This window comes from Amphiura filiformis, chromosome 6, assembly GCF_039555335.1.
Source record: "Amphiura filiformis chromosome 6, Afil_fr2py, whole genome shotgun sequence".
NCBI lineage: Eukaryota > Metazoa > Echinodermata > Ophiuroidea > Amphilepidida > Amphiuridae > Amphiura > Amphiura filiformis.
The window spans coordinates 31,381,964-31,409,947 of record NC_092633.1 but is presented as its reverse complement, the minus strand read 5'-3'; the positions used below and the strand labels follow the sequence as shown (position 1 = coordinate 31,409,947).

General features: G+C 35.7%; 2 protein-coding genes across 2 annotated transcripts; both read left to right on the top strand.

Annotated features, from left to right (window-relative positions):
• The first annotated feature begins 10,914 nt into the window (after positions 1-10,914).
• LOC140154466 (galanin receptor 2a-like) lies at positions 10,915-11,940 on the top strand. The gene has a single exon (XM_072177034.1). It carries the CDS (start codon positions 10,915-10,917, stop codon positions 11,938-11,940), a length of 1,026 nt encoding a protein of 341 aa, XP_072033135.1.
• A 10,192-nt stretch (positions 11,941-22,132) lies between these two features.
• On the top strand, positions 22,133-23,270 carry LOC140154465 (galanin receptor 2a-like). Its single transcript, XM_072177033.1, has one exon. The coding sequence runs from the start codon at positions 22,133-22,135 to the stop codon at positions 23,186-23,188; it is 1,056 nt and encodes a 351-aa protein (XP_072033134.1). The 3' UTR covers positions 23,189-23,270.
• The last annotated feature ends 4,714 nt before the right edge of the window (positions 23,271-27,984 follow it).

The following is a 27,984-nucleotide window of genomic DNA, read 5'->3' as shown; positions in this document are numbered from 1 at the left end:
TGCTTGTTTTGTTTCCGATACCTATATCTAAGTATAGCTGGTGACCGAATAGCCTAGAAATGTCTGTCATAATACAGCGGCAACGACTACAAAAAAACGAATCTTGACAAGTCCAGTTGGTGACAATCTGATTATACACAATTTTTAGTGAGTATTATATAACACGGTTTCAGATTAAGTTATGATGCAGATAGGATCATCGTACAAAAGGTAGCGTACAATACAAAGAGTGACATCGATCGGAATTCTTGTTCTCGAGAATTCTCCTTTTCCTGAACCGGAGGAATTTTTGACACTTGACACTTTGAGAAATCAGACTTTCTGCTTTTGTATTCTGGTAACCAAAAGTTTCTTGTGTTCGCTCTCAGTAATACGTATGCTGTTCTTAATCATGGTAATGAATTTCGGGGTTTTTTTCATATCTTTTTATTTGTTACGTTTCTCTCGGAGGAGACATTCTTTCCTTTTCTGGTAGTTATAGCTTCCTGTTTATCATCTTTTACCACACAAGATACACCTGTTCTTTCTCAATTAATCGGCTATTCCAGTTAAATTCCATACACCCCCTATGGAAGATACGAACTTAATATTCCACACGTGGGGTGTAGATTTTAAATGAAGTCACCTATTCTGGATATCTCATTTGAAATTCACACTCCCTGTGTGGAAGATTAAGGTTAAGTCTTCCATAGGGGGTAGGGATTTCAAGTGGAATAGCCCAATTCAGTTATGACATTTTTTTAAAGAATGTGCAATCACAATCTGTAAAAATATACAGTTGCAACAAACATTGTTAAGAGTACACGATGTATTGTTGGTCGAAGCAGCCAAAAATTTTCATTATCTTAATCAATATATTATTGAAAAATAACACTTTGATGTTTTACAATAGTTCATTCTACAAATCATATACTTTGAAAACTTGCTTGATTTATTGTTGTTAATGAGTTATGAACGTTTTACAAAAGTGTTGTTGTTTCAGCCCTCTTTAACCTCTTTACCACAGAACCTACAAAAGTATATCTGTGATATTTGAATTCTTCTACACACTCGCTATGAAATGATCAAAGCAATTTTTGCCAAACTCACTACCATTCGCAAGATGCTGTGAACTACTAAATCGCAACAGTTTAAATTAGTTGCTAACCTTAAAGTTAGGCTGAAGCGAAGCTTACCGTACCCTCATTATGTGATTCGTTTGTCACGTCCTGCAATATTTGTCATTTCTTATGGCATAACAAGCGGCAAGTCAATGATAGATGGGGATCACACTGAATGGAATGGAAACGAAGGCGCCTACGTCATAATTATTTGCTGTAAAGTGATGCGAAACCAACAGGATGTATTCGAATTGATTTTCCTTTATGCCTTTGTGATTGCTTCAATTTCTGTCTCCCTATTCGGTAATGACGTAATAGGTTCTCCACCTCGTCATGCAAAGTGAGCCAACATGTGTGCTGTATCTTCAGTATACACTGGGATGAAAATACAGTACATGTATAATTTGATAGAGAAATCGCAAGCTATGCAAAGTGAACGCGAATTGAAAGTGAATTCGTTTTGTATTTTGTTGAGTTAGATATTTTATCCTTATTACAACTTTTTTTTTGCTATAAGCTTAAAGATACTTTTTGTGCGCATTTAAAGTAGCCTATAACCCGGGGGCACTTCAATATGAAATGGATATAGGTGTAGGGCTGGCACTTTCGCACTAAGGGGCATTCGGTGGGAGCAAAATTTAAAAAAATATGGGGTCATTTGGTGAGAGCATGATTTTTGGCATTCGGTGAGAGCAAAATGTAAAAAATATGGGGTCATTGGGTGAGAACATGACCTTTTTTTTAAATGGAATCTTTGGGTGAGAGCCGAAAAAGCGCTACAAAAACCTCGAAAATCGAATTTCTAGTTCTTGTAAGGGTCTTTGGGTGACATATCAAATGGAAAAATAGGGTGTCTTCGGGTGACAGAGCATGTGTTCGTAAAAAAATATGGGGTCTTTGGGTGACAGCGAGTCTGAAAAAGGGGGGTCTTAACAGCCCTACATACGCGTCACCTCCAAAGTTGGAGTGCCCCCCGAGCTGTAGCAGATTCAACCTATCGTAAGACGTTTTTCCAACAAATCCAGGTTGCCGGTCAATCATCTGCCAGTCATGCATGGCGTGATATGCATGATCGCCCGGTAGTTTGAATTTCTTTGAAAAACGATGGGTTGAATATGCTAGAGTAAAGATTGCAAATAAACAAAACACAAAAAGAAACTCCTCACTTACATATTAACTATATGTCATAAATCATAAATTTAAGTATAAGTCATAAATCTATCCCTGCTCATATTGTGATAATTTGATTGACACGGTCGTGTGTAGCATCTTATTAGCTTCAATTTGATACCGCATTTGCTACCAAAATATCTCTAAATTGACAAAGTTTGATACCAGTATATGAAATTTGGTGACTTTTACAAAGATGCAAATACAAAAGATCACGCAGTTGGAATTCTACGAACAGCTCCTGTCGTCTATCACAAGTGTCCGCTTAATTTGATTGTTAATTTATAACACATTTATGAAGTGGATGAACTTTTAAATAACGAGAGCTCTTGAATTGGAGTTTGCAGCAACTATTCTTTTTTAGATCCAATAACTATTTTGTTACTCACTCGTGTTCAATAGGAACGTGCAAGCATCAGGAACCATAAAAGGGTATTTTGAAAAAGCATGGTGCATTGTGGTGATACTCTTCTAAACATCTTAAAAAAGTAAATAACCACCCTCCCTTAAATAATGACCCGTATTCTAAAACGGGTGATTGTATTACAAATCTGTAAATGCGTTGGAAGCAGAATTTATTTCTGCACATTTTGACACCTCATTTGTAGCAATTGACTAAATATTGACGTCACAGCGTACATTTGAATCAATGTAGCCCAAGATTTGAAAGTTGCAGTAAATAATATTGATTTTGCATTTAGTGTAATTGAAGAAAATCTGTGTAATGATATCTGAGTGTTTTTGTATTGTAAAAATTTGTATGTAAGTGCAACTTTCAAATCTGGACCTCACTACATTAAATTCACCGGTGTTTTATTGTTTTCTGGGCTATCGTATCACATGAGGTTTCAAAATGCGCAAAAATAAATTCTGCTTCCAACGCATTTTACAGTTTTGTAATACAATAGCCCCTTTTTGAATAATGGCCATTATTTAAGGGGGGTTAGTTACTTTTTTTTAGATGTTTATTTCCCACCCAATTTTACAAGTATACTTTCATCCGAGTGAATGCTCAACATACGAGAACACGGTATATTTATTCTCACTTTGCATAATCTACGTAACATTCTATAGAAGGTACGAACAAACCTATTGTGCTAATAATGTATTCAACGTGTCTTTGATGTGGATCAGACTTGCCACCTCACGTGACGGAGATGATACAGCAGAATTTCCATTCCTTGACATCATCTCTGCTTTGACCTTAAAACTGGTCAAATGGAAATGTAATGATGATGTTGCATAATCTTGGTTATACTCCCTTCCTCTGTAGGTAAAAATCAAATGTTCAATGTGCGACACATTTTTGGTATCAGTTGAACTTCGTTGCAATTGTGACGGAGATGACGAAGGTGATGGAGATGACATTAGCGGCAGAAAAAGCCAAAAAATTACATCAAGCTGCTAATAAAGATTGAGCCAAACACTTTTTTTACTACACTGGAGACATGCCTCTTTCTTAATCTGTAAAAAAATTAACAGAAAAATCATTTTGAAATATCTATTTTCCCAACCTTCAAACGTGCACCTTACCGAAGAATGACCCATATGTACAAATGATAGATGGTGCTTGGCGGTAGGGAGCCAGAGTTTTAACTCTGGTTCCTTACCGCTAAATATGTATGATATTGAGATACAAGGCTTTATGCTAGTTGATAGTTGATGTCTTGTGATTAAAAGACTAAAAATACTTGACACGGTTAAAATATTGCCCTTTATTGTAGAGTTGATTATACATGAGTATTGTTAATACCATAGCCGGAATAGCTTTAGAGAGCACCAACAAATCGGAATTTTTTGCCTTCAACTAATAGGCACGGCTACGCTTACTGTGTTCAAGAGATGATGGCAACTTGATATACTACTATTTGCTTATGAAACCCACATTTTGTAAAATGGTACAGCATATAGATTTATTAAATTTGAGCTTATTTTTTTCAGACACCCTATACTTTTTTCGAGCTAATTTGAATGCTTTTACTTACAAGCAAAAGTGGTCCATTTATTAAATTTTCTTTATATAATTTGGACCTTCTTGGGCTCGGATTCTTGGTACATTTGTACATTTTTTCCTTGAAAGCGGACCTTTTTGTCAATAAGGGTGGGGTACATTGCACACCCTTAGTTACAGGTCTCATTTTTAGTCAACCACAAACCAATACCAGAAATTCCCGGCGACATGACAGATAGTTTGCGAAACTTCAACGTCTAGAGGATTATAGTGGATTATCTTTTCAAAACCGCTCTGCCTAGAGGCCTCTAGAAGTCGAATTGAACGCAAAAATCTACAGTAAGCAGCAAATGAACGAAAATACGTCAATTTAAGAACACTGGTTTCCACATTTCTTGACAGACTACAAAATTATCTGTTATGTATTATCTAGTTGAAATACTAATTATTGGAAATCTAATTTCGTTTGGGTAAAAAACACGGCACATGTTGTCGAACATTAGTGATTAAATTATGTTAAAATAATTTTCTGTTCCAAACGTCAAGTTTGGTATATACTTTTGCTTGTGATCATGACGTAAAAAATTCAGTTTGCGAAATGACGTTCTATAAACACTTCAATGGCAAGGGCATTAAATTCCAGTATGAATTGTCTGTTTTTACTGCAGCGAGCAGTGTAGCATGTACTTCTAGAAGAGTATATAGCATGTGCATATATTTTAATAGAATATGTCATAGGTTACGTCTGGTAACCTATGGGGTAGGGAGGAGGAGAGGGAGGGCATTGGAATTGGACAGGGAGGTGTAGTGGCTGTAGCAAATGGGGAGGGACAGCTACCACATGGGACATCTTGCCCTCCTGCTTGACACTCCCTGTCGGATGCTGGCCGCCGTAGTGTTTTGTCATTTTTGTTAAGGGCTGGGGTATGAACGTTTGGACAGTATTTATTTTGGGACATTGGAGCACACCAGACATATCGAATTGCATTTTGAATACGAAGAATGTCATTCTGATATCAAATAATTTTGATTTTTTGAAATTCACAATTTAATACACATTTTATGGCAAATCATTAAAAATTGATATTTTTGATATTTAACAGTACTTGAAGTAAACTTTATAAATCTGATGATTTATACTTAAAGTGTATGTAGGTGGGATGAAAAGCCGACGACCAATTGAAAATGTTGACCTTTCGTATTGAAGATATGGATTTTTTTCCCAAAACACCAAAAAAAATTAGGTCTTTTGGGAAAAAATCCTTATCTTCAATATGAAAGGTCAAAATTTTCAATTGACCGTCGGCTTTTCCTCCTGCTACATACACTTTAAGAATATATCATTAGATTTATATAATTTACTTCGAGGACTGTTATATATCAAAATTTGAAAAATATCCAATTTTTATAATTTGTCATAAAATTTGTATTATATTGTGATTTTCCAAAAATGAAAATTATTTGGTATCAGAAAGACATGCTTCGTATTCAGAATGCAATTCGATAGGTCTAAGGTGCTCTCATGTCCCATAAAAAATACTGTCGAAACGCAATAAACGCTCATTTTAGATCCCTTAATAATGTTACCCTTGAAAGTCAAGGCCATGTGCTTCATCTTCATTTTTAGACACTTGAATCTTGTTCCGTGTGGAATAGGGATATTTTGTTTTCGTTGGATTTTGTCCTCAAAAAAGAAAGTATAATTATTAAATCTAGTGCTAATATTATATAAGGTACACTCACCCGACATCGTGTCGTGTATCATGGATCTGTCTGTTCTATCATAAGCATATTGAATCGAAACATTGCAGATAGTTTCAAAATATGAGAAGAAGATTAGCGCTGGCTCCCGACATACATATTCTGAAGGTAATCATGTTTATTAAAAGAAGCGTCTAGGTAGAGTCTTTTGGCTACCAATACCGTAACCCACTTGACAAAGCAAAAGAGTTTAAGCGACAAGACGCCAATCAAACGTTCGCGTTGAAGTAAAAATAGGCAAGGAATCCAATCGATATGATGTGAAATTGTCTTTAAAGTTGAAGTAATTTTTTTTATTTCATTTGAACTTCAACTCTATAATATAAAACACGCCGGCGGCAGCATTTTGAATGCGTTGTAGCTTGCTGGGCTGAACATTTGAAAGTCCATAGAGAATGCTATTGTCTGAGCCGAGTCTTGAGGTGATGAATGCTGGAACCAGTTTTCAGTACTATTTTGATTGAGATATTTGCGTACACGGCCAATATTTCTAATGGCGAACGAAGGAAACAAATAACCACACCCCTACTTACCATACTTACTATCGATTTAGGCCCCGGGTTTAGGCCTTCACTCCCCGTTCACTTCGGCTTCTGGAGGCTTTTATGGCAGAGTGGTTTTGTATAGACACTCCTGTAGACGTTGAAGTTTGTGCTTTTGAACCGCATTTCGCAAACTCTCTAATAATCAAGTTCGGCTGACCCTGCTATCAACATTCTAATTATTTATATACACATATGTATGATATCAGATGAGCACCTTAGCAACAATTTATTTCCAGATTTATAACAAAATAAACCTTTATACACCACCAATGTGCATGCGTATTCATCATGCCAATCTAACCATAACTATATCGTGATATCTCTTCAACCTCATTCGCAAAATGAGACTCGTTTAACGATCCCATGACTCTCATCGCCTGATTAAAGGAGACTATTCTGAATAAGAGCCTTATCCTTGATATGCCAACTCCTTCCTCATCAAAATAGAAATTTGTTTATCAGTGGCAAATTTGATTTTGTAGCATTTTAAAGCAGCAATGTCTTCTGATATTTTAATACTTCAAACGTTTGGACGATCGCTAGCACTTCTAATTTAGATCTGAATGGATAGCTACTTCAAGTCACAATAATTGATCTGTATTTTTATTTTAACATAATATGTTTTTAAGTCAGAGGTACACTTCTACCCGACCCGTCGCGACATTAGTTCGTAAACAAAGCGAGCCAATTGCATAGTTACACAAATAAATTGAAGTAAACATTACAACCAGAAGCTACCAGAGGTTTACAGAAGAGAGAATTTATTTTTTAAAGTTACATTTTACATCTCACACCAAATGCTATAAATACCCCCCACCAGCCACACCTATAATACACAATCAAATCCCAACACACCCCTACACCCCCACCAACAGGGTCTATTTTAGGGGGATGAGGAGTCACTGCACGCCGGCTACTTGAAAGTTTCCGGATAGACATTGTAAATGTATTCGTTAGCAAAGCGTTGGGGGAAGGGTGTGATTGGCAGGGTGGATAGTCAGAATGGGGGGGCGACTACATAATGATCACCAAAATGTAAACATGGCCACAAATCGACCATAGTCATGCGACTCTACTAGGCCCAATTAAAGACATTTGTGAAAACGTTTCTGGGTGTCTAAACTAACCAGATGCCAAAACGGATACTTTTTTTATCCATAATACAAAAAGGTAATGTGACCTAAAATATCCGACTTGGTCCGAAAATAATCTAAACCCCGCTTTAGAGACTGAGACTTACGTGGAACTCGGGGATGTGAACCAGCGCCCGCCTCTAGAAAAAAATGAAGAATTTTTAGGAGATTTGTGCAAAATATCTCTACTCTGAGTAGAGTCGCATTTGCCGTCAAACTTGGATCCGCCTCTGATCATCTCTTACAATGCATGATATTTTACATGAATTTCAATCAAGTGAATAGTATTGATGCATTTTATGTTAACATTGCATAAAACACAGGGTGCCCTAGATTTATTTATACCGTTTTGGATAAACAAATATTAATAATAAAAAAGAGGCTATACAATATCTTTTAAGCATCGAAGAAGATATAGGTTTTTGATACAGAGCTGCCATATAGTTACTAATTTACACATTTATCATGTTTATTGTAACAGTTTAAGTTGGAGCCTTTATTCGCTTAGAATAAAAAGCTGTTTTGATCTATACGCCAATATTTCGTTTCACTTTACGTTATAGGTTTTGTTTGATATCACTACCTCAAAAGATTGAGATAACATAACACATAACAATAACGATATACCAGCAAAGTATAAAAACAGATGAAGCATGAAGCAATTTATGTTGTGATATGAAATAAGAAACATTCATATCGAGTTTTAGCTTTTATTGAGTACATAATACGCAATTTCTATTCACATAAGGTTCTTCATTAAGCTTAAAGTCTTTTTAAAATGAAAATATTAATATCTAGGAGAATTGAATTTTTATTATAGACAATAGATCCATTTTCTCTGTTAACACGTCATTTAAAGACCATGATTATGTTCATATGTTCACTTTCATTCATACTTATACAACTATGTTATCTTTGAACATGTTCAATATATTGCGGAAATGAATGATAACAATAGTCTATAAATTCAGCTTATGGCCTGAACTCGCCACCCTTAGCGTTACATCACAAATATTAGGATTTTTGTACACCAATCGAGTTTCTAATTAGATTATCTCCACAATTATTAACCCTAAACTAGCAAATTTATACATTTTTGAAAAGCTGAAGGCATAATCAATTCAATTATACACATTTCAACTCATTATACAGGGTGACCTTCAAATTATACAGGGTGGAATAAAAAAGATTCAGATAAAAAATGAGTTACTTAATGCATTGCTTATTACCAAATTGCAGTAATAAACTGAAGTAAACAACATTCATTTGGTTAGAGGACAAAGGGAGCCTACTGACTTTAGAAGAAACCAAAATCAGAGCTGTTTGGTAATCTCGGAATACATGGTGTCCCAAAGTATGTTCGAATTTTTTACAATTCAACATATTTTGAACTGAAACATTTTGCCCCTAACCCGTACAGAAAAAAAGTCCATATTTAGATTCCTCATCAAATTTCCCTTCAGAAAATCAATACTTTGACTATGATAGGATAAGTAATTAAAATTTTACAGTAACTTTTAGATTTTGAAGACATCCGCATTACATACTACAGTGTTTAATATGGAAACGGGTAGTTTTGTGTGGAAAAGTTTATATTTTCAAGACGAAACCAATCATAAATGATTGAAAACAATTAGTAGAATTGTTTAGCTGTAAGGTCATGAGCCTTTTAGATGCTAAATAGAGATACAATTTACAGCCTTTACAGAAGCAGATTATGCATTAAAAATATCAATCCCATAGAGTTTGTGCGTACCACATTCCCCACCTCCACATCCCCACCCCGTCACCCTGCCCATTCTGAACATCACCACCTTTTTTGGGTGGCAAGTTCAGGACACGCAGCCTTATGTGTTAATGTAGTGGGATCTGAAACAGAATTGGCCAAATTTACCATTATTCTGTGCTCAAACAATACTATAGTCACCAGCCTGGTCACACGTTGCTGTGAGATGGCATTCCATTCTTCAACCAGGATTCGTCGCAGGTCATTCGATGTGGATGCATTGGAGCTCATTTGCCACTCTGGCACTCACAGCACGACCAAGCTGGTCCCACACGTGTTCAATCGGGTTGGGGTCTGGGCTGATGGCGGCCACTCTCTACTTCCATATTCTGTAGGTAGTTGTTGACTACCCTGACTCTGTAGGGGCGAGCGTTGTCATTTTGGAGGATTGCACAAGATCCTAGATTGTGAAGATATGGGATTGCCGCTTGCTGCACATAATAATGGTAAAATTGCACATTCTGTTTTTAGACCCCATTACATTCACAAGACGTGTACTCTCTCAAACGGGGTGTCACTGTAAAGGGGAATACAGTAGCTATCCATTGATATGCAACACGATATGAACATGTCGCAAATAATTTGAGATAAAGAACACTTGATAAAAGCCCGAGGACACCAGTACATAAGCAACATTACGATACAAACAAAAAGTATAAAGCCGGTATATGGAACACACAAAGGCACTGTATTATTATGTGATATATTCTAATATTAAGTAGGCAATAAACACATAATTAAATTTGAAAACAGAGAGCAAAACAAATATCCAAATTGATAATGATCGAAATCCGTTAAGTCAGTATCTGATTTAAGACAGTTTTATAAACATGTAGGTCGTGTGACGCATCAAAGGGAAGACGACAACTTGCTGTAATTGCTACCATAGCAACTTAAAAAAATATCAAGAATTTGATTGGTGGGTATCTATATCCATTTGCAAACATATTCAGGTATATAACAAATCAGGTAGCACATAATACTGGCTGCTTCATCAGAATCATTATTTAAAGGGCTGGTAATTTGCTGACTGGAAACATTTACTGTGCTGTACAACGGAGAAACATCACAAAATACTGTACCATCAAATCCAGGCATCGTAACTTGTTTAAGAAACTCCAGGCATCATAATTTGGTGTTTAGTCAACTTTGATACTAAGAGATGTAAGCGATCTATCATTTTGGCATTTCTTCATTTAGAAATCTATTTTCTATTGAATATTGGTGACGTACCAATAACATTTCGGAGGAAAGGGGCAAAGATATTTAGTTGTGCCCTGTTCAGGTTATGCTTTCAGACTTGCCAACATGTTACATGTAGCATCTCAAATCAGCAAACATGAAATAAAAGAATACGCTTGACATCTATCGCAAATGCTCGCAATCTCATAACCGTTAAGTGTGCTTGGAATCCATTGTTCTGTACTTTTTAGTTCGTGTCTACCTGACCACTGCATTTGGACTGAAAATGCCTACGATTGATTCTGATATTTTGTTCCCTACAGGGGAAACGCTACAAGAGCAAGAAGTTTCAACTAGAGAGACGGTTCTGCGATTCGTTTACGGCGTAATTGGTTGTCTGGGTATACTTGGAAACCTTACCGTTTTCACCGTTTTCGTGATAAGACGGAAAGCCTTCACATCCGTCACCAACAAACTCATACTCAATCAGTCCTTTATTGATCTACTTGATTCTATTGTCTTTCTCATCCTACGATTTGGACCGAGGTATTTACCACAAAACAGATTAGGTGATTTTTTGTGTCGCTTCTGGTACAATGAATACATTATGTGGTCTCTGTTTATTACATCAACTTTTAATCTCGTCTTTTTGTCATTGGAAAGGTATTTTGCTACATGTTATCCTGTTAAACATCGGAAGTTATTCAGTACCAAAGTTCCAAAGATCGGTATTCCATGTGTATGGCTCGGAGGATTTACGTACCAAACATATTGGGCGGCTGTACAAGTGTTTAGTCTACATGGTGACTATTCTTGTTATCCAAGCTGGCGTAGTAAAGGTGTCCAAATGTTCATGGGTATCTTAACCTTCACTTGTGAATATTTACTCCCCTTATCAATTATGACATTTTCTTACGTAAGCATCATAATGATGCTCAGACGCCGCACGGCAGACCGACAAAAAGCCGCATTCAGCGCTTTTCAGAAAGCCAAGAAAAACGTAACAATAACTTTGTGTTTGGTGTTTATATCTTACGTGGTTTGTTGGACACCAACAGAAGTTTCCTATCTTATGTACAATATGGGCTATCCCTATGACTTTTCTAGTACTACACACGACGTAGTCGTGGTGGTAGTACTCTGTAATATGATAACAAATCCGATCATCTACGCATTTAAATATGAACATTTTCAGAAGCAATTCCAGAAAGTTTTCTGTGTGTGTTGCGAGAAAACCAGAATTGGTGACTCAAATATTGCAAGTGTTGTGGTTGATCCAGCTGGAGCAAACACTAGCAGTAACGTCGCATAAGGCCAAAAAATAAAAATGAAAAAGAAAGAAACAAAGAAGAAGAAGAAAGATAGTTTCTTTGTCCTCGTCCTACAGACCTTCCCAAACATTCTGTCTGAAAAATATATTGAAGAGAGCTTTTTTAATATTTTCGTTGAAAATCATAAATTTGAAGAAAAAAAGGTTCATTTCTGCGTCTCAATTAATGCAACCATTTCTCAATGCTGCATCTGCATTAATTGTATGTAATAATTAGTATTAGTCCGACGAGTAGGACCTTTTTTCTTAGTTATTAGGCTATCTCATATGGCGCAAGAAAGATAAATCGCGAAAGTTCAGTGACCGCGTTACCCGTGCTTAGCGGATTTTCGTGGTTAATCTTTCTTGAGCGATAGGTAAACTAAGAAAAAACCAGTTCCTACTCGTCGGACTAATAAGTATGAGAGTGTTCCTGATTGGACACCAGCAAGCATGTTACAGACATTATGTGCCTTTGAAGTAGGACACGCAATAATCCGTCAGAAAGCTATGGCTTATTATGCTTAAAGCGGCCGTCTTGGAGGATATTTGTGACACAATTTACATGTATGCCTTGCAGAGAAGATTCGCTATGATGAAAATTTATTGGAACCTTTGGATTATGCATCAAAAACCGCCCAACCGTTAACAAATTGTTGTTTCTTCGTTTTAAGGCAGAAAAAATTCTGTGAAAAAACAAGAACAAGAAACGGGAAAACAACAGAAACTTAACAATTTTCTGCAATTTTCCGTTTATACATTTTCTACAGTCAGTCATCTAAAATGCAATACTGAACTTATTTGAACAATTATTGAAGCTGTGTTATATATACACCAACTATGTGACTGAATTGTATTTTACATGTCATATTACAGAAATTGTAATATACCAATTATTCCAGTGAAGCCGTGGTTATCAAATAAGATGTGACTGTATGGTGTAAATATTGCCTACAAATGTTGATAAAAAATGTCTGCACTGCAAATGCACAGTTTAAATAATGATGTAGAAATAAGACTAGTAAGAAGTAAGACGTTTTAGAATCAATCATGATGATACATCAAGATATAGGCTAATCATAAAATGTGTTTGTTCATAACTATGACTGTCCAACATTAATAGCATAGTCAGAGAGTAACGCTAGTGTATAAGATTGGGTTGCGTATCTGAACTTGTATTAATAATTATTGAAGCTGTATTATATGTACACCAAATATGTGAATGAATAGTATTTTACATGTCACATAATCACATTACAGAAATTGTCGTGTACAAATTATGTGACCAGTTGAAGCTGTGGTTATCAAATAAGTTAGATGTGACTGTATGGTGTTCCTTGTTCCTTTTTATTTTGCAACTTTACCAAATGCATCAAATTCTATAAACTCGTATAAATCTTTGTTAATTTAGAGGTTTTGGTAGCAAATGTGGTATCAAATTACAGCTGGCAAGATGCTGCACATGACTGTGGCAATCAAATCGTCACAGCATAAGCAGGCTTAGTTTAATGACAGATTACATAAATGAGGACTTTCGTTTTGTATTGTGTTTATAAACTTTGTATGATTATGTAAGAAATACTTTATAGTCACAGGTAAATTTGGTTCCAGCTATCTTCATAGAAATTTTGCTTGTTTGTCAAAAGCTGAAAATTGTGTTGGTAAATTAGGTAATCGGGTCAAATCATTAGACTCTTAAAGATGAATTATAATTCACTGCTTCGAGTGGATCTTCATATTTAAAAGGTTTATACCTTGGTAATTATCTTGCCCTGGGCTTTAAGTGGGTGAACTTTTAAATGACGAGAGCTCTTGAATTAGAATTTGCAGCAAATTTTCTTTTTTTAGATCCAATAACTATTTTGTTACTCACTCGTGTTCAATGGGAACATGCAAGCATCAGAAACCAGAAAAGGGTATTTTGCAAAAGCATGATGCAATTTGTGGTGATACTCTTCTATTTCCCACCCAATTTTACAAGTATACTTTCATCCGAGTTAATGCTCAACATACGAGAACACGGTCGTGTTTATTCTCACTTTACATAATCTACGTATGTGATGCGATCAAGCAAAATCAGTCGGAACTCGGAAATATTGATTTTGAGATATAGCCAAACAAAGGAAATATTTCCTTTTGTTTCCTCTTGTTTTGGAAACTCTTTAATTGCTTATATCTTTGGAACTGGTTGTTCAATTTCAATGGGGTTTTCTACAAAATGCAGCTTTGTAAATGCTTTTTACTATCCTATAAGAAACTGAAAATTTAATATTTTCGAGTTCCGACTGATTTTGCTTGATCGCATCACGTATCATTCTATTGAATGTACGAACAAACCTATTGTGCTAACAATGTATTCAACGTGTCTTTGATGTGGATCAGACTTGCCGCCTTTATTGTCAGTTCGTTTATTTACAGGTGTATTATTATCAACAATAATCATATATTTTGATGCCAGATGATAATGTTTTTTGAAAGAGCTTGAAACCATTGTATTGAACTGATGAACTATTGAAACGTGTAAACGTTCTTCTACATCATGCCATCATATGTAGAATGCGATCAAGTACTTAATAAGAGATTTCCTTTGATTTTTACTCTTCAATATCTATACAACATTCTGTATTATTTCCTTGTTCTATAGAAAGCCATAATAGCAGTAGTCTTTGGTCCAAAAACATACACCGTATCAGTGGTGTAGGTCTCGAGGCCAGGCCTCGGTCTTGGTCGCGAATATCAAGGTTTCGGAACCTGAAGAAAGAAATATGATTTTGACTTTCTGCTGTGGTTCAATACTTCTTTCTTACCCTAAATTTTAATGAATATTGATACTCGCAATTTATATGAAAATAGTCAAAATATGCGCTCAATTTGAACGTGTAGTGTACTGCCAATGAAGTTTTAGTTTTGACTGCATATTAAATTAAAATTGACTTGATCGGCAAAAAAGTGATTAAACCAATGTTTTGGTCTAGTTCTTGGTCTCGGAACAAGAGGTCTTGGTCTTGGAAGGTGTGGTCTTGGTCTCGGAAGGTTTGGTATCGGTCTCGAATGGACATGTCTCGGTCTCTGACATAGTGGTCTTCACTACAACACGGATATAAATTTATATAACGGGCCCAATAAAAGAAATTTTGAAATCTTTGCACGATTTTAAACGATTGATGTAAGGATAAAATGAAACGATAAAAAGTTATCAAGCTGAAAAAATGGAACTAAAGTTCTATACCAGTGGAAACTTTAATTTAAACAGTATTTACAATTGTTTCAAAGTTTCGAATGAAACCTGCTACTACTGACATGTAAAACATGGTAAGAATGAAACGTTACATCCAGTACCATTATAGGGACAGGCACTCGAAATCTCAAACTATCTCGGGGCATATATAACTTTCTGAATTATTGCAATTTTTCGACTTCTTTATGTCTGTAGTGTAACTGTCGAAAATGAATGATCAGATGAATGATTCTCACTTGCTTAGTTCTAGCCATTTGTGTGTACTCCTTGCCCTTATGAAGGAGTATTCAAAGGAGTATTTAATTAAATGTCATTTTTACAAATCAGACAAAGACGTATTTTCGTGTATAAATATTTTGTCCAGGTCAGATGAATGCTTCTCACTTGCTTAGTCCTAGCCATTTGTGTTTACTCCTTGCCCTTGTGATATGTATCTTTTCAAAGGCGTATTTAATGAAGCGTTATATGTAAAAATGATAGATGGTGCTTGGCGGTAGGGAACCAGAGTTTTAACTCTAGTTCCAATATCTTGAACTCAATGCGGTACACAATAGGGAGCTAGTGAAGATTAAAAAGCACTGGCGTAATGTGATGGCGATATTTGGCCCTTGACGCCAATCTACCCGCACAATTTTGTATACGATTCAGCTTAGCAATGTCGCACTGAGGAGGCCAAAAACAAAGGCTATTGCAGCAATCCTATTGCGAAGACACAAAAGCATGCATGAGCTAACTACTCTGTTGCGTATTGGTCAAGATATTTGCGAATCTTGTTAATTCTATAAGTGGCGAAGGAGAAAGCCTCAGACATCAACGCTCAAATCAATGACCACGCCTAGATCACACGCTGCTTATGATGCACTAATGGCCGCGTCTCCAATGGCAAGTTGTGGCAAAAAACAAACAGAAAACGAGCCCGAAAACAAAGATGAATAACTTCCGTCGTTTTAGATTCATTTAGCATTAATTTACCGCGTTATTCAGTTAAAAAATCTCAGAAACTCAAGGGGAAACCATCGACCCCCCCCCCCCAACTCCGATGCCCACTTCGACAATAGTAATCATTATATACACTTACCAACGTGCAGTGACTTTTTCTGCCTAAAATAGCCCCTGGCCGCCCCTGATATCAACATTCTAATTATTTATCCACATATGCATGATCAGTGGCGTAACCAGCGAAGGGCAGGGGCTGGAGCCCCCCCATTTTGAACCCTTGCCCCTGTTTGCCCCCCAATGAAAAAGTTAAAGTAGGCCTACTTCTGAGAGTTATTAATTAACCTCATATCTGGTCATTTTAACCTTTAAAAACACACATTTTTGCGCGCTTCGCGCATTTATTCCACTTTTTTACCATATGTCACCAGTTTAGCTTCAATATGCCAAATATTTTCGCGCGCTTCGCGCGCATTTGTACCATACACTTCTTTTGTCGCCAAAAGGTGCTGGATTCCTGCCCCCTCATTTATTATGTTTGCCCCCGCTTGCCCCCCCAAATGAAAATGTCTAGTTACGCCACTGTGCATGATATCAGATGAGCACCCTAACAACAAAATAAACATTTACACGTGCCCAATGTGCGTATTTATCATGGTAATCTAGCCATCTGTGTATAACTATCGTAAAAATATCTCATCAACCTCATTCGCAAAATGAGACTCGTTTAACCATTCCACGAATCTCATCGCCTGATTAAAGGAGACTGCTCCGAATGAGAGCCTCATCCTTGATATGCCATCTCCTTCCTCATCAAAATAGAGACCTGTTTATCAGTGGCAAATCTGATTTTGTAGCATAATGTAGCTATTGTCAGCATTTTCAATTTAGATCTGAATGGATAGCTATTTCAAGTCACTATTTTTAATTGTATTTTTATTTTAACATAATATGGTGGTACTACACCCCCTGATATATTTTATGACTAATTTTGCATTTTTTTCAAAAAATAACTACACACTGGTATAGGGTTGTAAAATTCCCGGGAATTTTCGGAGTGGAAAGTTTCCACCGGAAATTTTGGGAATAAACGGGAATTAACGGGAATTTTGGTAATTTTCAGGAATATTCGGGAATTTTCATTCAAATCTAAAAATCAAGGGGAATCACTGTGTAGATTAGGGTATTGGAGTAATTTATAAAAGCATACAATCATAATAAAGAACTTCAGGAATTATCACTATCCATTTTTATCGTTCTGTAAAACATTTTACACTAGCCAGTACAATGAGAGCTAATGAGTTTTGAAACAATAACCACAAACTCTGAAGGGATAATCATTATTTTAAATCTTATAAGGCCTACATAACGACTTCTATTATTTTAGTAATAGAATACTTTTAGCACTACCAACATTTTTGTTACCAGCTACCAGCTAAGTGATCTTGAATATTAAACTCTCATTCAGTGCTACATGTAGCTCATAAGATGTGAACTACAAAGATCTTGCATGAGTTATAATGCCCGTATGTTAACGTCTTCTGTTCAGTACCAAAATACACGTATGTACCATGATGTAAGCCTACATACGCATTTTTCCTCTTTTTTTTTTTTTTTTTTGCGTTTGGTTGGACTTTTGAAAATTAAAATGCAAATAATCACCAATTATTTTTCATAATCACCAATTAGGTTTCGATGTCAAAACATAAATTTTACAGCATTCATAATTCATTATTCAAGAAGTATAGTATCACTTGTGCTGTTAAAATATTTAACAAATGATTTCTGAAAATGATAAGAACATTTTCCATTTTCATAGCAATTTGAAGTGGTTTGATTGAGGAAGTCAATTATATGACATGGCAAGTTACATCGTCAATCAAAATGACTCCAATATTCTTAAGGCAAAATAAATAGGAATGTTTGTCTCAGTGACTCAAAGCTATTGAAAAATCCCAACTGCATACATTTTTGGTTAAGAAATACATTGTAGCAATGAACTGTTATAAGGCCACCGGCAATGAATTCATAGTTTCCTCTTGGAGCGCTCGTCATTTTACAAAACTGGCCAAAACTTTCATTCTTTCATTATTTTCATTCAAATCACAATTTTCTTGAAGTTGATGTCATTATGAAAGCGTTTACTTGTCAGTTTTGTTTGTCTCATTCTTGTAAGCATTTTAGCAGTGTTTTGCTGCAGTATGGTAGCGGTAGAGTGTGTGCTAAATAATGGAAATGTAAAAATCCCTCATCACTTTCCGGTGCAGTTTCAGAACCGCTTGCAATAATAGTAATTTATTTTAAAAGATTTTTATTTCACTATATGAGCAAAATGAACCTATGATATGCTGCAGTAACATTTGGAACATGTTTTCTGTTTGAATCCAAGCCTCTACAAATAGCAAATAATGAAATGATGCCAAATAATGAATAATGAAATGTGACCTCATCCCCTTTTCAAGATCTCCAAGAGGAAACTATGAATTCATTGCCGATGGCCTAATGGTAATTGGGAATTCCCAAAATATGCAACATTTTAGGATAAAATATGCACGATGATGGACTTGGAAAATCCCACATGAAAAAATCTTTGTCATTTTTTTAATACTGAAAATCTGTGGTAAAAGAACATAAACAAGGCCTATTCTTCATTGGTAGCACTTATCTGATTGTAAACATCATAAATATATGTTGTGAAAAGATTAAATTTGCTTTCAATTTGCTTTCTCAATGATTAAATATTAAAATACAAGTTAAAAACATAATAAAAGCCAATAATTGAAAATTCCCAATATTCCCGGGCCCTTCAAAATTCCCGGAAACTTTCCGGGAAACTTTCCAAAATTCCCGGAAACTTTCCACCCCTTTACAACCCTACACTGGTAACAAAATTGATGTATATTATAGGGGCATGGAATCCGATTTTTTCACTGAAATTTCAGTGATTCAAGACAAGTGGTTCATTGTATATGTTAAGAGATGAGGTACATTCTAGCAGTACCTCTTTTCTTATCATAAATAACATACCGCTTGTCTTGAGTCACTGAAATTCCAGTGTAGTAACTGCATTCCTTGCCCCTATAATATACATAACTTTTGTTACCAGTGTGTTATTGTTTTTTAAGAAAAATGCAAATATTGTCACAAATTTATCAAGGGGTGTAGTACCACCTTAAGTCAGCGGTACACTCCTACCAGACGGTGAGTTCATAAACAAAGCAAACCAAATGCTAACAAAAGAGAGAATTGTTTATAAAAGTTACATTTTACATCATACAAGATGCCATACATACCCCACCAGACACAATCAAATCCCACCACACCCATGCCCTCAACAATCATCAAAATTCAGATTTTGGTACCTTTGCCATTGTCATAGATGTGCTAACATAATAGCCTACTAGTGATTCAGCCAAAAGTCTTGTATTTAAGACAAAATAAAGAATATACTTCAACTTCGTCAATACTTCTGTTTTTTGGCAATTTTTTATTTCAAACATACAAAGTGACAATTTGAATGACTTATCCTTCACCTTTAAGCAATTTATAAACAATTTAAATTTTTAAACTTGCGCTGGGATCACTGAATGTGCCTTTAACTAACTCTGTAACGTGTTCTTACGATGTGAAGTCACAGATTGAGGTTCCACTGTCAAAACCATCAATCTGCATAATATTTGTATACTTTGTGACAATTCAAAATTACTTCATTCATTATTACAAAGTGCCTCAATGCTTTTTACAAGAAATCATAAATAATAATAATAAAAAAGAACCAACACACTTAAGAACACAGTCAGAAGGAGAGCAAAACAAGGCGCAAAAGACTGAAACTCAAGCGTGTTGATAAACAGTAAATTACATTTACAGAACAAAATATAGGTATGAAATTTAAAATGCAAAATAAAGCAAAAATATTAGATAAAAACATCTCATTTACATGCGTTAAAGGAGTATTTCGTGATCCTAGCATCCTCTATTTATGTCATTTTTCATTAGATATCCACGAAAAAAACCTATTCCAAAAATTTCAGTTGATTCCGATTTTGCGTTCGCGAGTTATGCATGATTATGTGTATTACACTGCTCCATAGACAATGCGTTGTAATTTCGTTCTGGTGCACCAGAACGAAATTCAAATTTCACGATATCTTTGCTAAACGAATTAATCTGCAAGAAATATTTTGTACATAAACATTATGTAGCCAGAGGTTTCCAGTGATATAAAAATCTCAACTTTTTTGAGAAAAGTGGGGGATGAGGCTGTGGATCACGAAATGCCCTTTTAAATAATCAAAAGAGAGCATGCGTGACCAGTATCCACGCCATCAAACATAATAGAGCATGAAAAACAACATTTTTTAATGCAGGCAAACCTTGAGCTAAGCAAACATCAGAATACATACTATCAAATAAGCACTCGTTTCGACAAAATATTCAAACCACTAATGAACCATTTGAAAGATCATAATGATGAAAATAAAAGCAAAGATTGTGATCAATCAAATCAAACATAAGTACAATAAACATGATATATAATCAAAAATTGATCCAAATGATAACAATAATTATGAGGAACACACAAAGGCTATAATAAATTATATAGGGGACCCTTACTAAAAGCCACAGGACGCCAATACATATAAGTAACATTACGATGCAAACAAAAGTATATGATAAAACAATTCAATCTTAAATATAACCCAGGAGAATATATGATATACATATTAGTCCAAACACAGTGGTCAGGTAGACACGAGCTGATAAGTTACTATAGATGCTGGGACACCCATCGTTGGTCAACTTATATATATGAACAAAAAAAATTGTTTCGAACTATTTTCAAGGTCGCCTCATCACCGGTTTCCATGATAACGGCGGATTTAAAAGGCATTTATAACTCATTAGATATGTGTCCCAACAACATGCATGCCAAAATTGGTTGCAATCATATATATCGTTGCTGAGGTAAGGTTTAAAATAACGCGAAACGACATCTGGCAGAAAATGTCATTTTAAGTTTGCATTTTGAATATTAAAAAAACATGTTTCTTTCAATAATAACGTTTATGCTAGTTATTAGCACTAATTAAATACAATAGAAATATTAAACTACTCAAAAATGAATTTTTATCCCAATATTCCTTAAATATCGCCCCTTGAAAACAATACAATACATAAGAAATACATTACGTGTATTAGTATAGGACAAAATTCAATTCGCGTGACCTGGTTCCCTTTGGTTACTCGCAACGTCAGATTCAAATGTCCGATTTGATTCAAATGAAAGGCAAATAAAAGCCTAACATACTATATTCTAATTCTAATTGCTTTATTTCACACTTTTGATTGTTGCCCTTCCCCTTAAAGCTTGAAGGTCATGTGACGCATCAAAGGAAACGTGACAATGCCAGGATGCTGTAATTGCTACCATAGCAACTTGAAGAAAATATAAAGAATTTCATTGGTGTATTTCCATATCCATTTCCATTGCAAACATATTCAGGTATATAACAAATCAAGTAGGCGCAAGTGGCTCATAATACTAGCTACTTCTTTAGAATCGTAATTCAAAGGGCTGATAATTTGCTAACTAGAAACGAGTTGTTCCACATTAATACTGTTTGTACAACGGGGAACATCGCAAAATACTGTACCATCAAATCCATGCATCGTAACTTGGTTTAAGAAATTCCAGGCATCATAACTTGGTGTTAAGTCAACTTTGATACCAGGAGACGTCATTTACTTGTTAACAATTAAGCAATCTATCACTTTGGTATTTCGTCAATTAGAAATCTATTTTCTATTGAATATTGGAAGGTACAAATAACATTACATCGGAGGAAAAGGGCAAAGATATTTAGTTGTGTACCAAGTTTGCTTTCATGTTAGATGTAGCCTCCAGAAGGAAGAAAACATGAAATAAATCGCCAATCTGATAAGCGTTAAGTGTGTTTGGAATCCATTGCTTTGTACTTATTAATTCGTGTCTACCTGACCGCTGCGTTTGGACTAAAAATGACTACGATTGATTTGAGCTATAACACGCCTCTCCTTACTACATCATCAACAGATGTTTTATCCCCTACCGGGGAAACTCACCAAGAGGTTTCAACTAGAGAAACGGCTCTGCGTATCGTTTACGGCGTAATTGGTTTTCTTGGTATACTTGGAAACCTTACCGTTTTCACCGTTTTCGTGATACGACGGAAAGCCTTCAATTCCATCACCAACAAACTCATACTCAATCAGTCCTGTATCGATCTTCTTGATTCTATTGTCTTTCTCATCCTACGATTTGGACCGAGGTATTTACCCAAAAACAGATTAGGTGAATTCTTGTGTCGCTTCTGGTACAATGAATACATTATGTGGTCTCTGTTTATTACATCAACTTTTAATCTCGTCTTTTTATCGTTAGAAAGGTATTTTGCTACATGTCATCCTGTTAAACATCGGAAGTTATTCAGTACCAAAGTTCCAAAGATTGGTATTCCGTGTGTTTGGCTCGCAGGATTTACGTACCAAACGTATTGGGCGGCTGTACAAGTGTTTAGTCTAGATGGTGACTATTCTTGTTATCCAAACTGGAGTAGTAAAGGTGTCCAAATGTTCATGGGCATCTTTACCTTCACTTGTGAATATTTACTCCCCTTATCAATTATGACCTTCTCTTACGTAAGCATCATAATGATGCTCAGACGCCGCACGGCAGACCGACAAAAAGCCGCGGTTAGCGCTTTTCAGAAAGCCAAGAAAAACGTAACAATAACTTTGTGTTTGGTGTTTATATCTTACGTGGTTTGTTGGACACCAACAGAGGTTACCTATCTTATGTACAATATGGGCTATCCCTATGACTTTAATAGTACTACACACGACGTAGTTGTGGTGGTAGTACTCTGTAATATGATAAGCAATCCGATCATCTACGCATTTAAGTATACACATTTTCAGAAGCAATTCCAGAAAGTTTTCTGTGTGTGTTGCGACAAAAACAGAGTTGGTGACTCAAATATTGCAAGTGTTGTGGTTGATCCAGCTGGAGTAGACACTAGCAGTACCGTTGCATAAGGTAAAAACCCCGATTATATCATTGTCTTCGTCCTACGGTCCTACCGACCTTCCTAAACGTTCTGTCTAAACATTATCTTGAAGAGAGCTTTTTTTCACATTTACCTTGAAATCATTAATTATTCTGTTGAAAAAATCATTTGACAAGAAGTACATTTATGCGTTTTAAATCTTTCGATATTACGATTTATAAATCAAAATAATCAATGCAACAATTTCTCAATCAAACATGCTGCTTCTCCATTAATTGTGTTTTAATTAGTATGAGAGTATTTCTGATCTACATTATGTGGCTTCGAAGTAGGGCAAGCAAACAATCTTGTCTCTTTTTTTTTACTAAATAAGATACCGTCTGAAAGCTATAGCTTATTATGCTTATAACGGCCGTCTTTGAGGATATTTGTGACACAATCTACATGTAAGGCTTTCAAAGGAGACTCGCTATGATGAAATTTACTAGAACATTTGGAATATGCATCCAAAACTCAAATGCATCATATCAGCCGTAAAACTACAGAATTATCGAAAATGTCCAATAATTTGTAGTTTTGAACATGTTTAAATGTACTGACTACTGCTGTCTATGAAACTTTTCCGTGTTCTTTTAACGGTTGGGAGTTTAAAAATTGTTGTTTCTAGCAGAATGTAATACTTCGTTTTTCTACTGTTGGTCATCTAAAATGCAATACTGAACTTAATAATTTTAAAGTATTTTTAAGTATTGAAGCTGTATCATATATACAACAAATATGAGACTGAATGGTGATTTACATATCACATTACAGAAATTGTAATCTACCAATTATTCCATTGAACATATGTTGTATAATGATGAATTGAAGCCGTGGTTATCAAATAAGTTAGATGTGACTGTATGGTGTAAATATTGCCTACAAATGTTGATAAAAAATGTCTGCAGATGCACAGTCTAAATAATGATGTAGAATAAGAATAGTAAGAAGTAATACACTTTTAGAATCAATCATGGTGACAAATTAAGATATACTTATAAAATAATGTGTTTGTTCATAATTATGACCGTCCATCATTAGTAGCATAGTCAGATACTAAAACTGTCGTATAAGATTGGCTTGCGATACTGAACTTGTATTAATAATTATTGAAGCTGTATTATATATACACCAAATATGTGAAGCTGTGGTTATCAAGTTAGATGTGACTGTATGATGTAAATATTGCCTACAAAAAGTTGGGTAGAAATGTCTGAAGATGCACAGTTTAAATAATGATGTAGAAATAAGAAGAAGTAAGACGCTTTAGAATCAATTGGGATGATAAATGAAGCTATTATCATAAAAATAATGTGTTTGTTCATAATTATGACCATGGGCTTCAATCCGAGGAGACAGGGAGACGTGCCCCCCCCCCAAACTTTCGGCAAAATGACCTATATTTTGTTCTTTTCAGCCATTTTTTGACAATTCAGACCGACCATCCCCCCACACACACACCCATATGATTGTCCAGCATTAGTAGCATAGTCAGATAGTAAAGCTGAAGTATAAAATTGGGCTGTTTGAAAGCTGTATGCAGTTAGCAGGCAAGTTAGCTTTGGCGATGCCGAGTTCGACTCCAGTCCTTGTTTGAAATTCCCTTAGCAAGGAACAAGCTGCTTTTTATCTTGATTGCCTGTACGAGAAATCAGGGATTTGGTCATGGCTGCGATTGTTTATTTTGGTATGTATGATGTGCATTTCTTTGCTGCCAGTACATGAAATATGCTAAATAGTGTATATAGTATGTTTTGGGCCACATTGGTTAACGAATTCCTTTGATTGCATGTTTCCCTACATGTGACCTCCAGAAGCAAGCAAACATGAAATAAACGAACCCACATGTACATAGTAATAAGACGCTTGACATCTATTGCCAATTCTCACAATCTGATAACCGTTAAGAGTGATTGGAAGCCATTGTGTTATACTTATTAGTCCGTGTTGACTTGGACACTACGTTTGGACTGATAATGTCTACGATGGATGCGAGCTATTGCCCTCCTCTCCTTTATACTAGATCAACAACAGATATTGTGTTCACTGCCAGGGAAACTCACGCAGAGGTTTTAACTAGATAAACGGCTCTCCGATTCGCTTACGCCATAATTGGTTGTCTGGTTACCGTTTGCACCATTCTCGTTTTACGGTGAAAAACCTCCAGTTCCATCACCAAAAAACTCATACTCAATCAGTTTGTGGTATTGATCTATCCCTATGACTTTAATAGTACTACACACGACGTAGTTGTGGTGGTAGTACTCTGTAATATGATAAGCAATCCGATCATATACGCATTTAAGTATGAGCATTTTCACAAACAAGTTTTATGTGTGTGTTGCAAGAAAAGCAGAGTTCCCCCCTCTGTATTTCGCAGCTCCGAAAGACCGAAATGGAGCTCCGAAAGACCATTAACTTTGATAATTACAGCTCTAAAAGACGCCTTAATTGTTAATTCCTCACATTGCTGGGTTTTTGTCAGGCGAATTTAAACCAGAAAACCAAGAAAGACCATTGACTTTGACTGTTCGCAACTCAAACAGACCTCCTTTTGCTTGTTTCTAGCTCCAATGACCCCCCCTCTTTTATGTTACCGGTACGCCGCCGTCATCTCGCAAAGACCCGCCACCTCAAAATTCCGGAAGAACATACCAACTATTTGTTTTATTTAAGATGTGCCCTCTCCCGAGTAGACACTAGGAGTGACGTCGCATAATGGCAAAAAAATTGTTTCTTTGTTCTCGTGCTACCGACCTTCCTAAATGTTTTGACTAAGAAACTTTTATTTTAGAGAACCTTTTTTTTTATTTTTTCGTTGATAATCATGAATTATTCTGCTGACTTCAATCATCTGACAAGAAATTACTTTCTCCGTCCAAAAGTGGTATATTAACAAGCAAACAATTGCTCTGTTTTTACAAAAGAAGATATAGAAAACTATAGCTTATCATGGCCATCTTGTAGGCTATTTTGACATTTCGCAGAGAAGACTCGCTTTGATGAAAATGCACTGGAATTTTTTAATATGCCCCCAAACTTGGTATCAGCCGTAAAACTACAGATTTATTGCAAGATGTTCTTTAATTTAGAAACGGGTACAGCAAACAAAATCGAACGATTCCGTTTATTTGAAAACATTTCTAACAGTATGTAGCACTGCGTGTTCTAGTGATAGAGATAGGCGTCTAATATGAAGTACTAAACTTGTATTAACAATTATTAAAGCTGTATTATATAGGCTATACACCGAATATGTAACTGAATAGAAACGAGTGATTTACATGTCACATTCCAGAAATTGACGTATGCAAATTATCCCATTGTTCTATGTATGATCAATTGAAGCTGTAGTTATCAAATAAGTTAGATGTGACTATATGGTGTAGATATCGCTAATAATTAATAAATGTTGGGAAAATATCTGTTGAAGCACATTTTAAATAATTATTTAGAAATAAGAACAATAACAGTAAGAAGTAAGACGCTTTGGAATCAATCATGATGGTTTAAATTCTGTGAAAAAAATAACAACAAGAAAATCCTATAAAAACGGTGTAGCAAACACAATTGAACGATTGCTGGAATTTTCCGTTTATTCGAAAACATTTCTAACAGTGTGTAGCACTTCGTGTTCCAGTTCTAGAGATAGTAATCTAATATACAGTGCTTATCTTGTATTATTAACAATTATTGAAGCTGTATTATATATACACCAAATATGTGACTAAATAATGTTGTATAATATGATCAATTGAAGCTATGGCGATCAAATAAGTTAGATATGACTGTTTGCTGTTTGATGTAAATATCACCTACAAATGTTAGAAAAAGAAGTAAGACGCTTTAAAATCAATCATGATGATAAATCAAGATATAGCTGCAAGTCCCTGATTGTTGCTAAATGGTTGCTATGGTGTGTATTGGGCCACAGTGGTCAGCGAATTTCTGTAAAGTGTGCAGAGGTTGTGGGTTTATGCCTGCGCGTAGCGCACTGTTATACATAGCTATAAATCACTGCCCTTTTCTTTTCTTTTTTAAAGTGAGCACATTGGTAAACATTTAGCCAATTAGAGCCGTTATTTGTGAAATATGCTCAAGTAATATGTGTTGATCCAAGCAGCTAATTAATCATAAAAAATAAGCAACGCGCAATCTTTGAATGAGAATTGTAAATGATCATTGAAGTAAGAAATAAAAGATAATCTTGGGAGAAATATACCACCTAAGATTCGTGTTGAATTATATATAAAAGTTTCCGTCTGAGTTACTTCATAAAAATGGACAGTTTGTACAATAATCAATCGTTGGAATAAAGCGAGTCCAAGTCTCAAAGGCAGTATCAGCGATTTAACAAACCAGCAAAATGATCAGAAATCAAATATTTGCATTTTTGCATTTGAGTATATGCCACAGAATTAGAGACAGAGAACCGGGACTCGACCGCCATCTTGATACAGGCATGGAGCAAAACTTGGGGGGTATTCGGGTTCCCTCGGAATGCGCTCGAGGCAATGCAAGCGCGACATGCATGATGGGCGCATTTGGGAGACGCACACAGATGCGACCAGCACGCAATACCAAGACGCTAATGAAGAGACGCAGAATTGTTTTCGTTCGTCTCCGCGCGCACCGTCGGCAAGGACCCGAATACGCCCCAATTTTCGCGCGACACGCCACAAAATTATCCTTTCCCCTCGCAATTTCATTTGCTCCACGATCCGCGCATTTCTCTATGAAATGTAAACGAAAAAGATCATTTTAGTGAAATGTCAGCCTTTTTGA